General features: G+C 36.8%; 1 protein-coding gene across 1 annotated transcript in view; it reads left to right on the plus strand.

The window, feature by feature from the left end:
* Positions 1-17,509, plus strand: part of SRP72 (signal recognition particle 72) — a 34,148-nt gene that overhangs the window by 15,798 nt on the left and 841 nt on the right. The window contains exons 10-18 of the mRNA XM_032274291.1: positions 470-598; positions 2,004-2,076; positions 3,345-3,409; positions 5,116-5,211; positions 6,068-6,171; positions 6,303-6,380; positions 7,162-7,299; positions 11,415-11,452; positions 16,179-16,338. Of these exons, the coding sequence (XP_032130182.1) occupies positions 470-598; positions 2,004-2,076; positions 3,345-3,409; positions 5,116-5,211; positions 6,068-6,171; positions 6,303-6,380; positions 7,162-7,299; positions 11,415-11,452; positions 16,179-16,338 (881 nt within the window). The remainder of the gene's footprint in view (positions 1-469; positions 599-2,003; positions 2,077-3,344; positions 3,410-5,115; positions 5,212-6,067; positions 6,172-6,302; positions 6,381-7,161; positions 7,300-11,414; positions 11,453-16,178; positions 16,339-17,509) is intronic.

Raw genomic sequence — 17,509 nt, forward strand, 5'->3', positions numbered from 1 at the left:
TGAGACGGAGTTTCACTCATGTTACCCAGGCTGGAGTGCAATGGTGCAATCTCGGCTCACCGAAACCTCCGCCTCCTGGGTTCAGGCAATTCTCCTGCCTCAGCCTCCTGAGTAGCTGGGATTACAGGCACGCACCACCATGCCCAGCTAATTTTTCGTATTTTTAGTAGAGACGGGGTTTCACCATGTTGACCAGGATGGTCTCGATCTCTTGACCTCGTGATCCACCCTCCTCGGCCTCCCAAAGTGCTGGGATTACAAGCTTGAGCCACCGCACCCGGCCTTGGAAATCATTTTCTTATAGGAAAAAATTGAGAATAGATCCTGTAAATGGATTCTCTCACCCTAGGCAGTTCTTCCGTTAATATTTGTTTTAGCTGATTTTCCCATGCTTATTTTCTTTTTGGTCATTTACTGTTTAATTTCATTAACCAGTTTACTGTTGTTATGGGGGTTGGGTATCTTCTAGGCTGAACAATGCCGCAGAATATCTGCCAGTTTACAGTCCCAGAGTCCTGAGCATCTCTTACCTGTGTTAATCCAGGCTGCCCAGCTCTGCCGTGAAAAGCAGCACACAAAAGCAATCGAGCTACTTCAGGTAAAATAAATTACTTGAAAGTGTCAGGCATTTGCAGCCTTGTTACATTTTCATCGTGCTGTAATAATCTACAAGCATGTAAACGTAATGGGAAAACTAATCGGAAATGTACCACTACACAAATTCCAGTGTCATTTTAGTTAACTCTTGGGCTATAGCTTTGTTTTATATAAATTTGTATAATGTTGATATTTTGTCATAAATGCTGAAGAATGCTGTTTTGTTTGGAGATCTATTTAAACTGAGTTAGGGGATTGTTTTAGGTTTACTGATACCAGAACATGCTTAACCTCTTTTTCAGTAGTTTCATCTCCACTGCGTTCCACTCCAGAACCTCGATTATGGAGATACTTTGTTTTCATCAACCCAAACCAGCTATTATATTGCATATTTAAATTTCCTGAATATAAACTACATTGGAAAGTTGGACAGGTACAATTGGGATCATCCTGACAGACAAAATTGCCTAACAAGGACACTCAGTGAAGAGACACTGCCCCCTGCCAAAAAAAAAAATTTGTTTAGTGATCTTTATTACAGTTGACCCTTTGTATCCTTGAATTTTGCATCCAAGAATGCAACCAACTATGGATTAAAAACATTTTGTGGTAATCACCAGGCATAGTGGTTCATGTCTGTAATCCTAGCACTTTGGGAATTCCAGGGAGGCGGATCACCTGAGGTCAGGAGTTCAAGACTAGCCTGGCCAACACAGCAAAACCCCATCTCTACTAAAAATACAAAAAAGTTAGCTGGGTGTGGTGTTGCGTGCCTGTAATTCCAGCCACTTGGAAGGCTGAGGCAGGAGAATCACTTGAAGCTGGCAGGAGAAGGTTGCAGTGAGCTGAGATCATGCTACTACACTCAACCCCACCTCAGAAAAAGAAACAAAACATTTTGGGGGGGAAAATGCATGATTGCCTCTGTACTGAACATATATAGACTTAAAAAATCATTATTCCCTGGGTAATACAACAACTATATACATAGCATTTACATTGTGTTAGGTATTACAAGTAATCTAGTGATAATTTAAAATGTATAGGAGGATGTGTGTAGATTATACGCAAACACTGTACTTTTATATAAAGGGCTTGAGCATCCTTGGATTTTGGAATGGGGGATGGTTCTGGAAGCAATACCCCATTCCAATGCTGAGGGATGACACATTTCTCTGTTAGTGACGTACAGAAAACTTGACATTATTGCAGTTACTTTTAGAGCATACCTTTTAAAAAAAGATGTTGAATAAAAATTTTCCCAACTTAAGATTTTGATCTGCAGCCAGAATATTTTAAAACTGGATTTAAAATTTTATGTAGCCAAGTTAAGTAATTGTAATGTGTACAATTAGTTGTGTAAATTAAATGTGATTTTTTTTCCCCCCCGAACTGAAAAAATTTAGGAATTTTCAGATCAGCATCCAGAAAATGCAGCTGAAATTAAGCTGACCATGGCACAGTTGAAAATTTCTCAAGGTATTACTGGTGGTTTTCATCATGCTTAAAATATCATTTTAATGAAAACATGGTTGAAATGCTTCTGTAGTTGTGAACTATGTGGTTTTAAGTTTTTTGTGTAATGTTAAAGTATAATCACTGTTTCAAACATACAGCTAGATTGTATGATCTCCAACAGATTTAGTAGTGAGGTAATTCCCCTTTTCTTGGATTATTCCTAAATTGTTAGAATGATTTTCAATCCATGTCTTCAAAGTTCTGAAGCAAAGGATTCCTCTGTTCCAAAAGACCATACATACCACTCAGATTGCCTGAGTGTGTCACATGCAGAAATGTTTATGCCTGTATGATTACTTTGCATCATAATTTTCAGAATTTCTTAGCTTGGCCCTTTATCCTTTATTTTACACTTTGCCACCTATGTCTTTGGGCTTGGGGAAAGGTAGTAGAATTTAATGAGAACTGATGTGTTTAAATCTTAAATAAAAACTGCCAATGTTTTTGTCTGCGGTTTTGATCCAACCTTGGTAGTCACTAGCCACATACAACTATTTTAAGTTTAAATCAATTAAATGAAATTTAAAATTCATTCCTCGATTATGCTAGGCATGTCTTAGAAGCTTAGTAGCTATATGCAGCTAGGGGCTAACGTATTGGACAGTTCTCACATTTCTTTATTTTCCTTACTTACCTCTCTTTTTCCTTCTCCTCAGCCCTCTGTCTTCTCTTCCTTGTCCTTTCCTTGATCTTTTTCCTCCTGTGTTTGTTTTTGCAAGGATTATTTATTATCTTGAAATTACTGAGAGTCTGTCAATGATTTTTTTGTTTGTTTTTAAAGATTGGGAATTTTGAATTATTGAGGTTTGCAATGAGTACAAAATCAGAATTTAACACCATAGGAAATTTTCCATTGCACTCATATCGACAGTAACATATTTCAAGGCCTTTAGGGAAGGACCCCCACCTTCAAGTTACAGTCCGAAAAAGAAGAAATAGAACTCAGCAGACTGGGAATTGGGAGACTTCTTTTCTGGTAGCTGCTCTGCCATTAACTTTCTTTGTGAGCTAAAGCAAGGTATATTATTTCTTTAGAACTCAATTTCCCTATCTGTAAATGAATAGAGTTCACCATCCCCAAGACCCCAAAGCTTATATATTTAGAGATGTTACAAAATATGATTTATGGTTGCTTTCCTAAGGAAAAGTAGTGGGAGGAAGTAAAATTTTTTTTTTTTTTCATAATATGTTTTCTTCCATGTAATGCTGATTTTGTTTACCCTCCTAAGGTAATATTTCTAAAGCATGTCTAATATTGAGAAGCATACAGGAGTTAAATCATAAACCAGGCATGGTGAGTTTAAAACATTATAAAATTGCAAAGTAGTTGAACTGATTATTTATATGTCTAATGTGTATTCACTTTAATTTCTACTTATATCCTTTTATGTTCATAAGGCATGGGAGTAGTAGTTATAATAGGAATAGTTGTCTGGTATAAATTTAATTTTATTCTCTGCTCTGGTATTGGTTTGTTATTCAGTCAAATGTGCCAGGCATTATTTAGGCCTTATATTATCACTGAAAGCCAACCTCAAATAATCTCAGATCTGTATAGGGAATTTCTTAGCCTTTACCATTTTCATCAGTATGATTTCTTTAAATTAAAACAATTTCATAATAGTAGCTAACAAATTGAGTTTTTAGTTTTCTGATTATTCAAATATCACAGGTTTCAATCACTAATATAGCTGTAAAAGCATCTTTTCCATAGTAGAAACTAATTCTGTAGTGACAGTATGTGCATCTTTTGGTCAGGGACTGTTTTATGCATGTTTGTGTTCTCTAACATGGCTTATGTGCAGTCGGCACTCAGTTAGTGTAGTAATATGGTAGTGCTTTCCCTTGAAGATTCATATTTAAAGGATCGTGCTACAATTACTTTACCTTAGAGTCAAATATAGTATATAACTGAAAATAAAATGTTTCTAGTATTTAATATATAGCCTTATTTTACCTTTCAAGGAATTTATCCATTTCATTTTGGTTGCTGACTTTATTAGCGTAAAAGTTTTTCATTTTATTTATTTATTACCCTTTTTATATCTTCAGAACCTCTTTTATTCCTGATATTGGTGGCTCATGTCTTCTCTTTTTTTCTTTTTCCCTCTGATCAGCCTGTCCAGAGGTTTATCTATTTTCCTAAGTTTTCTTTTTTCTTTTTTCTTTTTTTTTTATGAGATGGAGTTTCACTCTTGTTGCCCAGACTGGAGTGCAATGGTGTGATCTCGGCTCACCGCAGCCTCCGCCTCACGGGTTCAAGTAATTCTCTTGCCTCAGCCTCCTGAGTAGCTGGAATTATAGGGATGCCGCACCACGCCCGGCTAATTTTGTATTTTTAGTAGAGACAGTTTTTCCATGTTGGTCAAGCTGATCTTGAACTCCAGACCTCAGGTGATCTGCCCACCTCAGCCTCCCAAAGTGTTGGAATTACAGGCTTAAGCCACCACACCTGGCAGTTTTACTGATTTTTCTTAAAGATCCAGCTTTTTTGTTTTTTTTTTTTTTCTATCCTATTCCTACTGCTCATCATTCCCCTCCCCATCCACTTCAGCTGTATATGCCTCCTTCCTGTCCCTCAGCCACACTAGGCAACTTTCTTACTGGCTTGAAGCAACTTAGGCCGTGTGGGATTCATCATGAGAGTTCAGCCACTCTGTTTATACCTCACTGATCGTACATTGAATGTCCAGCAGTGTCTTATTGTATAAACATTTCTAAGGGCTTATTCTCAACTTCTGTACTTACCAAACCATTTGTGAACTGGCACTGCTTTAAGGAAAGGTTTATTTTACAGATAACTACCTTCATATTTGGAAAACACCGTTGTTCATGGTATTTCTAGAAGTAAAGGGACGATGTTCTCTAAAGGGAGTAGTTTTTATGATAAATCAGATACTAGCGGCCTTTATTTGCTATTTCTTCAGTGTTTTTTATTTTCGAACATGGTATTCTGGGAGTGAAGGGGGAATTCACTGATTTATACCTTTGGCTGTGTAGGTATCTGCATTAGTGACCATGTATAGTCATGAAGAAGATATTGATAGTGCCATTGAGGTCTTCACACAAGCTATCCAGTGGTATCAAAGCCATCAGGTAAATAGGTGGAGTAAAATGTTATGAAGGCATGTTTTTACCTAAAAATAAAGATGTAGTAGTGAACAATTTTAGGCAAACTGAAGTATTACACCTCACTGTTTCAAAAGTGAAATACCATTTAGACTATCAAGTTCATTTTTTTCAGTATACCAGATCCAAATTAAGTTATTAGAAGTAAGCAATGGCTGCAAATAGAAAAAAGAAATAGCTTATTTATGTTTATTGAAGCACCTTACTGTATGTTTACATGCATTTGTGTATATAATCTCAAGAATAAGGATAGTAATAGTACATGATTGCATTTTTAAGAGCTCATCCTAAATAGCTAGAGAGTCCATGAGTGGTAGTAGCACAACAGTAATACATGGAATAGTTGTTTATCATGTCTCTATCTAGTAGGAATATCTTTATTTCCAGTATGGATCTCTGCATGGGCAGTATCCAACTTACAAATATACATACGCACAGGTGGCATTTATATTGTTAGTACTGTTAGCAGTGGAGGGGCATCAGTGCTCTGGGAAAGTATTATATTAAATTAATGTTTGAGAATGATGGTGGCATATCTTTAAGATTTGATTATTATAGGGCTATGTTTCCAGTTGTAGATACCCTAAATAGAGATAGGTTGTTTTCCAAATTCATCAATTGATGATTACTTGTACAATTGATAATTTGTCCATCTGCTTTCCTGCACATATGTGAATGATTTTGTTGTTTTAGGCATTCAATGAAACTTAAGATGAGCAATCTAATGCATAGGTGTATTTCTTAAAGGTCTAATGAATATAACTGCATTTACTTGCTAGACGTTTAGCTTGAAACTTTTTTTTCCTCTTTATTGAAACTGTAGCCCAAATCTGCTGCTCATTTGTCCTTGATAAGAGAAGCTGCAAACTTCAAACTCAAATATGGGCGGAAGAAGGAGGCAATTAGTGACCTAGAACAGCTATGGAAGTAAGCTCTAAAATGTGGACATGTAGAAATAACACATTTATTGTTGCTAGTTGATATGAGGGAGTTACTTGTTTATATTACTTTCTCCAGTTTTATAAACTGTTCAGTAATTTTCTTATTTCTTCTTTTAGACAAAATCCAAAAGATATTCACACCCTTGCACAGCTTATTTCTGCCTACTCACTTGTAGATCCAGAGAAAGCCAAAGCGTATCCTTTTGGTTGTTGTTCTATACAGTTCCATACAGCTCCTCAGTAGCCTGGTAGGTCTCTTTTAGTATCTGTGTTTTGACCAGAGCTTTTTCAGTTGTAAATTGTAACTAACAAACCCTCCTTTTAAGTAGTAAAACCAAAAACGAGAATTTATTGATCAGTGTGATTGAAAAATGCAGCAATAGATCCAACTTGGGGTTTAGTTTCATCCAGAAGCAAAAATGAAGTCAAAAGGGTATAGTCTCTCTTCTTTCAGGTTCGAGTTCAGCAGCAAGGAAAAGAAAAAGCATACTTTTTGTGGGTAGTTTCACGTGATTCTGAAATGTTATTTTCGGATTCAACTACTTAGGTCACTTGCTTGTCTCAGGCAGTTACATGATAAACGAATTCAGTGCCCTGATTCAGCTTGGATCATATGTGCTAATGTAATCAGTGTGTGTTCCTGAAACTGTGGTGGGTTGGTGGATGCTAAGCAGTCACAAGTCGTAAACTTGATAGTTGTTTTGGAATGGAGTTTGTATTAATCCACCACCTTGCTCCACATCACTGAGTTAAGTAACAGAGGATTAGATTATAACACTTCATGTCTCCTTTCAGAATACTGTATTGATAGGACTTGCAATTGTTATTGTATAGAAGATTTACAAAAATTTTTGCTTTTGTTGAAGGTCATCAAGAAAAGACAGTCTTCCAGTTTCAATAGCTATATTGGCAGACATAGACATCTATATAAATGTGTGTGTGTATCTTATGTTCCTGAACTCCTGTTCTATCACAGTCTTAGTAAACACTTGCCATCGTCAGATAGTATGTCTCTCAAAGTAGATGTTGAGGCTCTTGAAAATTCTCCTGGTGCTACATACATTCGGAAGAAGGGTGGAAAAGTTACCGGAGATAGTCAACCAAAGGAACAAGGGTATGTTTTTCATTGTAACGTTCTCTAATGCTCATTTTGCATTAGACAAAGAATAAAATATACATTCTCATAAAAATTCCATGTGAATAAAGTTATGGTTCTCTTTGTTTCTTTTCCTTTTCTTTCACTGTACCCAGCTCTTTGTCCTTATTTCCTCCCTTTTTCCTTCAGCCCAAAATTAACCTCTGGTATTAATTTAATGTATTCTTCCAGAAGTTTTTCTTTGTGTTTATACACACAAGTGGTTTACAAATATTTTCTTTTTCTTTTCTTTTCTTTTTTTTTCGAGATGAAGTCTTGCCCTGTTATCCAGGCTGGTGTGCAATGGTGCAATCTTGGCTCACTGCAACCTCCACCTCCTGGGTTCAAATGATTCTCCTGTCTCAGCCTCCTGAGTAGCTGAGATTACAGATGCCCGGCTAATTTTTATATTTTTAGTAGAGATGGGGTTTCACTGTGTTGGCCAGGCTGGTCTTGAACTCCTGACTTCCTGATCTCCTCGCCTTGCCCTCCCAAAGTGCTGGGATTACAGGCGTGAGCCGCCTAGCCTCAAATACTTTCTCTAGATTTATTATTTATTTATTTATTTATTCATTTATTCATTTTTTGAGACAGAGACAGAGACTTGCTCTGTCTCCCAGGCTGGAGTACAGTGCCACAGTCTTGGCTCACTGCAACCTCCACCTCCCAGGTTCAAGCAGTTCTTCCTCAGCCTCCTGAGTAGCTGGGACAACAGGTATGCACCACCATGCCCGGCTAATTTTTGTATGTTTAGTAGAGACAGGATTTCACCCTGTTGGCCAGGCTGGTCTCAAACTGCTGATCTCAAGTGATCCACCTACCTCAGCCTCCCAAAGTGCTGGACACCACGCCTAGTTGTTCTTTTTATAAGGAGGGTTGTATTGTACTTGGTGTTTTCTAACTTGCTTTTATTTAATGAGTTTTAGAGATCTTTCCATGAACTAAAATGTAGGCATATTTCCTCTTTATTATGCATAACATGTCATAGGCTGGATGTGCCTTCCTTTACTTGTAATTTATTGTACATTTAGTACGTCATTTAGTATATAGTTTATTTTGCTGATTTGAAGAAAAAGTCGATTTCATTTACTAACAAGTCAGATTTTTACTCTTGCCTTGTTTCTTACATTGTCATCTTAAAAATACAGTTAGCAGAGACCTACGGTAAAATGTTTAAGGTTTTACTTTTGACGCAGAATGAATAGAGCATGGAAAAGATAAAACATTTACTTAGTTTTGTGACTCTTGTAAGTTTTTACTACTTTCTCCTTTTTTGAATGCCTTTTGATATCTAAATTTTTTCCGAACTTAAAAAAAATACAGCAACGATTGATTTCTTCATAACAAACTGCATTTCATAAAAAGCATTATCACTCTCATAATAACTACTAAAACCTTTAATAAGGAATTGGAGTCTCAAATAGGTTACATTGTTTTAAATTCCATTTTATAAAATTATAAATTCAGTCTGGATCTTAAATGGATTTTCAATTATAACTATTTAAATATGTTTACTATTTTTTTTCTCCACCAAACAGGGTTGCGTAGCTACTAAGAACACACAGTTCCTCCTTTAAGCCTGGCATGGTGGCATTTAACTATAGTCCCAATTACTGGGAGGCTGAGGTGGGAGGATCACCTGAGCCCAGAAGTTTGAGGCTGCCGTGAGCTATGATTACCCCACTGCACCCCAGCTTGAGTGATAAGAGCAAGACCCCCGTCTCTAAAAATAATAATAATGGTTTTTTAAAAGTTTTAAAAAATCTTCTCTTTTTTCTTAGACAATCATTAAGAAAGACATTGACTTTTTAAACTTTTAAGTTTCAGCACAGTATTTTCATTAGATATTATTAATGCTCTTTGTTCTTATTAAAAGTTAGTATTTTGTTATACTAAATTTTAGATGCAAAGTTTTATTAGTTTCTTTTAACAATACACTATGTGATAGGTTTATGTGAGGTGTTGACCAGAAAATAAATCATGGTCCTTGCTCTCAAAATAATTTGAGGCCAGGCGTGGTGGCTCATTCCTGTAATCCCAGCACTTTGGGAGACTGAGGCAGGCATATCACTTGAGGTCAGGAATTCGAGACCAGCCTGGACAACATGGTGAAACCACATCTCTACTAACAATACAGAAATTAGCTGGGGTGGTGGCACATGCCTGTAATCCCACTTACTCAGGAGGCTGAGGCAAGAGAATCACTCGAACCCAGGAGGTGGAGGTAGCAGTGAGCTAAGATCGCACCACTGCACACCAGCCTGGTGACAGAGCAAGACTCCCTCAAAAAAAAAAAAAAAAGAACTTGAGTCTAGCAAAAGGAAATAATATATTTAAACAGTAACTTCAATAAAGGTTACACCTGTTGTAATTGTACAGGGCATAGAGGAGTATACCAAAGGGAATAGTCAGGTCTTCCTGAGGACAGTGGGAAGTTGGGAAAGGCTTCACAGAGAACATGATTGTGTTGACTCTGAGGAAGATGAGGAGGACAAGGGAGGCAAAGGGTGAGCAAAGGCAAAGAAATAAGAAGTGGCAGAATACCCTTGGGAAATGTTAGTATGGCTGTGGAGTGTAATTTGTAGGGAAGACAATTAAAAGAATACTATTACACAGTCTGGGTAAGAGATGAAACAGTCAAGTCAGATACACCATTTCTTATTTGGGGTATCCTAAGAGAACTTTCACAATTGAATGACTTGTAGAGTGAATTTTTGATAGAAAGTGTTGCTGTCTCATGTTTTTATTTCACTGTTTAATATTTCTTTAGTTATATCACATAAGAGTATATAAAGAAATATATATTTTTATGTCTTTCTCTTACTAGAGCTTTCAGAATTTTTTTTTTTTTTTTTGAAACGGAGTTTCGCTCTTGTTACCCAGGCTGGAGTGCAATGGCGCGATCTCGGCTCACCACAACCTCCGCCTCCTGGGTTCAGGCAATTCTCCTGCCTCAGCCTCCTGAGTAGCTGGGATTACAGGCACGCGCCACCATGCCCAGCTAATGTTTTGTATTTTTAGTAGAGACGGGGTTTCACCATGTTGACCGGGATGGTCTCGATCTCTTGACCTCATGATCCACCCGCCTCAGCCTCCCAAAGCGCTGGGATTACAGGCTTGAGCCACCGCGCCCGGCTAGAATTTTTTTTTTTTTAAGAGTCTCATTCCGTTGCTTAGGCTGGAGTGCTGTGGCGTGATCTTGCTCACTGCATCCTCCGCCTCCTGGGTTCAGGCGATTCTCCTGCCTCAGCCTCCCTAGTAGGTGGGCTTACAGGCACGTGCCACTACACACAGCTAATTTTTGTAGTTTTAGTAGAGACGGGGTTTCACTATGTTGGCCAGGCTGGTGTGGAACTTCTGACTTCAGGAGATCCCTTCTGACTTCAGAGAGGCCGCAGCCTCCCTTCCAAAGTGCCGGGATTACAGAAGTGGCACCAAGCCACTTTCAGAATGCTTGACAATTATTTTGAAGTGCTTATTTTTATGCCCTTTCAGTACCTTTTTTGGTCAGTGTACTTATGGATTTTACTTATATAAAAAATTAATAAACACAGTTTTAAAATACAAAAGATAAAGTGTAAGAGGAAGTAAAAAGTCTTGCATCTTTATCTACCCTCTTCCCTCCCAGGGCCATAACAAATGTAACTTGTTTTGCATCTCCTTCCAGAGATGTTCTTTGCATGTATTTTACCTATACATATTCTTCTGGCAAAAAAATTTATTCCCTAAAGTCTTGCCAAAAGTAGAGTAACTTACCAAGGGATTATAGATATACATGCTTGTGCAAATTACTTTTTACATAGACTTAATATGTGCCACTGACAAACTTTTTTCCATGTAAACCGAATCTGTTTTCAAATTGTCACCTCTGTTTTCTAAACTACCTTCCAAAAATTATAGTATCTAAAGCTTAATTGACTTTAACCTGAATCAAATCTTAAATCTTAACTTGTTTGTTAGCTTGGTGAGCTGATACCAAAACTTCACCCATGTTTATGATAAGTGCCCAGCTAACTGTTTTATAGAGCACTTACTTAATGCTCTATAAATATTTTATCACAAAGATGGTAATGATTTTTTTTTTCTCTTCGTAGACAGGGAGATTTGAAAAAGAAGAAAAAGAAAAAGAAGGGTAAGGCATTAAAAAAAGTCTTCATATAGATTTCTTTCTACAAGATAATTGTTTGATTTTAGCCCTATGTAGAAATACTTGTACATAAATATACTGCCCTCTCTTATATCTTTGAAAACTTTTTATCTTGACTACAGCTAACATTTAATTTTATTCTATTACTTTAAAGATTGCAGTTCACCAGTTTGCCTAAATTCAAATTGTTGCTCTAACACACTTTTATTGTGTGACTGTGGACAGGTTATTTAACATACCTGCCAGAGTTATTCATATGTAAAATGAAATATGATAGTTTATACCTTGTAATATGAAATGAGATACTACATGTAAAGTTCTTAGAGTTGTGCCTGGGACAAAAGTACTCATTATGATGTTTCTGCTACACATACTACAAAATTCCATCAAACTGGCTTAAGAAAATTTACTGTTTACAAAATTGGCAGACTGGAGGAATGTTAGCATCAAGGTTGGTGGATTCAGTATTTGTATCACTTTGTTCTGCTGTCCATAAAACAGAATCCCATTAGAGTCATGCAGTGTATACTGGAAACAGTCAGGGCCATATACTTGTCATTTATAACCATCACAACAAAGAAGGCCTCTCCAGACTTCGCAAGTATTTTTCATTAATCTGATTGGGCTAACTAGGTCAGTATTCAGCCTTGAATTATTAACCAGAAAAATAACATGCATTGATTGGCTTAGGGTGTGGTTTTAATCTCTGGCAACATTGGGTGGCATTACCATGCTTTGTTTTACCTAGTCAGAGGTAATCCTTGGAGCCACCCAAGTTCCTCAGTTTTTGAGGAATCTATGATATAAATTAGGTTGTTTCTTGATTTTGCTCCCTGCCATCTTAGGATACAGGTTTCTCAAGTCTAAGCTAAGTTTATTACCACTCCTTCATCTGTTTTCCAGCTACCAAAATATCTTTTCTCCTGTTCTTCTAGGAGTTTATTACCATTTTAGTGGAGTTCGAGGAGGGTACACAAGCTAATGTTTGTATTCACTTCACTGTCTAGCTAGAAGTCTTGTTGGTTCTTTTGTCACAGTACTTGAAAATTGGCAAATATTTAATATTTGTGTATTAGTAATACTGTGAGGAAACAGCTGATAACTGTAGGTAGTAATAACCTAAAACTTTACTTTCTTTTCTACTTCTGTAGTTTCCAGATGAATATTTTTAAAATTTACAAGTGAGGTATGATTATTGTAAAAAAAAGAAAACAAAGGGAGTTTATATCTGTTATTATAGAATAGCATAAAGAGAGCGAAATTACCTGCTCAAAATTCATGCTCCCAGCTGGGCTTGGTGGCTTACACCTGTAATCCCAGCACTTTGGGTGGATGAGGCAAATGGATCATTTGAGGTCAGGACTTCAAGACCAGCCTGGGCTACATGGTGAAACCCGGTCTCTACTAAAAATTCAAAAATTAGACGGGTGGTAGTCCTGTGCACCTATAATCCCAGCTACTCAGGAGGGAGTATGCTCCCAGAGACAATTAACTTGTGTATGTGTATTTTTGTATATATAGAATCAAATATATAATTACATCATTAGGTACTCAAAGTTTTTATAAAATTGTTATGAACATAATATAATTTGTTTGAATCTTCTATTTTAGACTGGATTGTGAAGAATAATCCAGTTGTTGCAAATTATTATAGATGCACTTCACTTTTTATCCCAATTGTATAGCTTGCTATACATAGTGTGGACTTATTATAATGTAATAGATATTTAAGTTATTTTGCTATCTTAAAGAATATTAGCCCACCCATACCTTGCCCTATCCAACTTTATTTTTTTTTCTTTTTCTTGTTTTTTTTTTTCCCCCATCCAACTTTAAACAAAAAAAAAAGAAAAGAAAAAATATCACGGAGAACATTCTGTAACTTTGTATACTTTGGGTTTCTGCAGGATAAATTTCTAGAAGTCTATAAATTTTGAATGACACTGCCAGATTAAATTGCTCTCCACAAAGGCTATATATCAGCATACACTTCCCCTAGTGTGGTGTTGGTGAGTGCTTCTCACCATTTCACCAACACTGGGTATTACTGCTTTTAATATTTATAAGTCTGATGGGGTTTTTTACCCTTCTCATTTTTAGTTAATGAGGGTGAACATCTATTCAGAAAATGAATGACTTTCCTTTCTCCTGGCATACCTTAATTATAACTGAGTCCGTTTTTCTTTGAGTGATTTACATATTGATCAGCAAGAATTTTATCTTAAGGATTTTTATCCACTCCTCTATTATATAGTTTGTCTTTTAAATTTTTCTTAGAAATATATTTTTTACTAATTGAAAATTTTAAAATTTTTGTATGTGTATCTGTGAAGTCTTTCTTTATGGCCTCTGAATTTCTTTTTCATGCTTAGAAATAAGGCCTTTTCCCCCTTCAATAAAATTCAACACTCCTTCATGCTAAAAACTCTCAATAAGCTAGGTATTGATGGAACCTGTTTCAAAGTAATAGGAGCTATTTAAGACAAACCACAGCCAATATCATACTGAATGAGCAAAAGCTGGAAGCATTCTCTTTGAAAATCGGCATAAGACAAGGATGCCCTCTCTCACCACTCCTATTCAACGTAGTATTGGAAGTTCTGGCCAGTGCAATCAGGCAAGAGAATAAAATAAAGGGTATTTAAATAGGATGAAAGGAAGTCAAATTGTCTCTCTTTTCAGATGACATAATTGTATATTTAGAAAACCCCATCATCTCAGCCCAAAATCTCCTTAAGCTGATAAGCAGCTTCAGCAAAGTCTCAGGATACAAAATCCATGTGCAAAAATCACAGGCATTCTTATGCACCAATAACAAACAACCAAATCCTGAGTGAACTCCCATTCACAATTGCTATAAAGAGAATAAAATACCTAGGAATACAACTAACAAGGGATGTGAAGGACCTTTTCAAAGGGAACTACAAGCCACTGCTCAAGGAAATAAGAACACAAACAAATGGAAAAACATTGCATGCTCATGGATAGAATCAGTATTGTGAAAATGGCCGTACTGCCCAAAGTAATTTATAGATTCAGTGTTGTCCCCATCAAGCTACCATTAACTTTCTTACACAGAATTAGAAAAAACTACTTTAAATTTCCTGTGAAACCAAAAAGGAGCACCTGTCACCAAGACAATCCTAAGCCAAAAGAACAAAGCTGGAGGCATCATGCTACCTGTCTTCAAACTATACTACAAGGCTACAGTAACCAAAACAGATACATAGACCAATGAAGCAGAACAGAGGCCTCAGAAATAATGCCACACATCTGCAACCGTCTAATCTTTGACAAACCTGACAAAAACAAGCAATGGGGAAAGGATTTACTATTTAATAAATGGTGTTGAAAAAACTCACTAGCCATATGTAGAAAAATAAAACTGGACTCCTTCCTTACTATACAAAAATTAACTGAAGATGAATTAAAGACTTTAAGACCTAAAATCATAAAAACCTTAGAAGAAAACTTAGGCAGTACCATTCAGGACATAGGCATGGGCAAAGACTTCATGACTAACACACCAAAAGCAATGGCAACAAAAGCCAAAATTGACAAATGGAATCTAATTAAACTAAAGAGCTTCTGCACAGCAAAAGAAACTGTTATCAGAGTGAACAGGCAACCTACAGAATGGGAGAAAATTTTTGCAATCTACCCATCTGACAAAGGGCTAATACCTAGAATCTACAGGGAACTTAAATTTACAAGAAAAAACTCCATCAAAAAGTGATTGAAGGATATTAATAGACACTTCTCAAAAGAAGACATTTATGTGGCCAAGATGCATGAAAAAAAGCTCATCATTACTGGTCATTAGAGAAATGCAAATCAAAACCGCAATGAGATAACCGTCTCCCGCCAGCTAGAATGGCCATCATTAAAAAGTCAGGAAACAACAGATGCTGGAGAGGCTGTGGAGAAATACACTTTTACACTGTTGGTGGGAGTATTAATTAGTTCAACCATTTTGTAAGACAGTGTTGTGATTCCTCAAGGATCTAGAACCAGAAATACCGTTTGACCCAGCAATCCCATTATTGGGTATATACCCAAAGGATTATAAATCATTCTACTATAAAGACACATGCACTTGTTTGTTTATTGCAGCACTGTTCACAATAGCAAAGACTTGAAACCAACCCAAATGTCCATCAATGATAGACTGGATAAAGAAAATGTGGCACATATACCCCATGGACTACTATGCAGCCATAAAAAAGGATGAGTTCATGTCCCTTGCAGGGACATGGATGAAGCTGAAAACCATCATTCTCAGCAAACTAACACAGGAACAGAAAACCAAATACCACATGTCCTCACTCATAAGTGGGTGTTGAACAATGAGAACACATGGACACAGGAATGGGAACATCACACACCGGGGCCTGTCGTGGGATGGAGGTGTAGGGGAGTGATAACATTAGGAGAAATAACTAATAGAGATGATGGATTGATGGGTGCAGCAGACTATCATGGCATATGTATACCTATATAACAAACAATGTTCTGCACATGTATCCTAGAACTTAAAAGTATAGAAAAAAAGAAATAAGGCCTTTTCCCCTGCTAGATTATACAAACTAAACTGTCTCAAATAAGTTCATTTCAATTTTAATGTTATTTATTCCCAGGCTTAGACACATTGTTTAAATTATCTTGAAAATATAATGGACACATCTCTCATTTCTTTAAAATTGTTATGCAGGAAAATTGCCTAAGAATTACGACCCAAAAGTTACCCCAGATCCAGAAAGATGGCTGCCAATGCGAGAACGTTCTTACTACCGGGGAAGAAAGAAGGGTAAAAAGAAGGATCAGATTGGAAAAGGGACCCAGGGAGCAACTGCAGGAGCTTCATCTGAACTGTAAGTTTTAGTGCTCTACAATTGAGGGCACTTAGAACGTACATTGTTTCTGAGATTGACTCAAGACCATTAGTGAGAATTTGTTAATATATATTAAGTACGTATAAGAACTGTAGTGATATATCTTTGATAAATGTTTGTACTACACTTACATAAATGAAAGAAAATACATTGCCTTTGCAGACTAGTTCCTTTAGTTTTTGCAATACAGTCAAATAGTTTTAAGTATTCACAATATAATCAAATATATGTTGTGAAATATATGTAGTAAAACTTTAAAACTAGTTGTAAAAACTAAAATCTCAAAAGGGAACTAAATACACTGAGTCATTCAACTAAATATCTAGTAAGTAGATGTAAATAAATATAGTATGACTAGAAGTATTAGAAATGTTAATACGTTCTGCATGGTGGATGATAGGTTATTTTAAAATTTTATTTTCTGAGGCCGGGTGTGGTGGCTCATGCCTGTAATCCCAGCTCTTGGGAGGCTGAGGCACGTGGATCACAAGTTCAGGAGATCAAGACCATCCTGGCCAATATGATGAAACCCTGTTTCTACTAAAAATACAAAAATTAGCTGGGCCTGGTGACCCATGCCTGTAATGCCAGCCACTTGGGAAGCTGAGGCAGGAGAATAGCTTGAACCAGGGAGTCGGAGGTTGCAGTGAGCCAAGATTGTACCACTGCACTCCAGCCTGGCAACAAAGTGAGAGTGTCTCAAAAAAAAATTATTTTCTGGCCAAGCACAGTGGTTCACACCTGTAATCCCAGCACTTTGGGAGGTCAAGGCAGGTGGATCATCTGAGGTTGCAAGTTCGAGACCAGCCTGGCCAACATGGTAAAACACCGTCTTTACTAAAAATACAAAAATTAGCCAGGTGTGGTCGTGTGCGCCTGTGGTCCCTGCCACTCAGGAGGCAGAGGCAGGAGAATTGCGTGAACCCAGGAGGCGGAGGCTGCAGTGAGCCAAGATGGTGCCACTGCACTCCAGGCTGACGAACAGAGTGAGACTCTGTCTAAAAAGAAAATAAAATTTTTTATTTTCTAAGCTTTCTAAAAATTGGCATGTGTACCATGTTTTACTTTTCTTCAATAAAAACATTAACAATTTTATTCAAAAGAAAGGTTGATAAGGAGTTAGGGAACTTACCTTAAAAGAAGTGGAAAA

The sequence above is a fragment of the Sapajus apella genome, unplaced genomic scaffold, assembly GCF_009761245.1.
Source record: "Sapajus apella isolate SASKATOON/1434 unplaced genomic scaffold, GSC_monkey_1.0 scaffold5, whole genome shotgun sequence".
In the NCBI taxonomy this organism is placed as follows: Eukaryota; Metazoa; Chordata; class Mammalia; order Primates; family Cebidae; genus Sapajus; species Sapajus apella.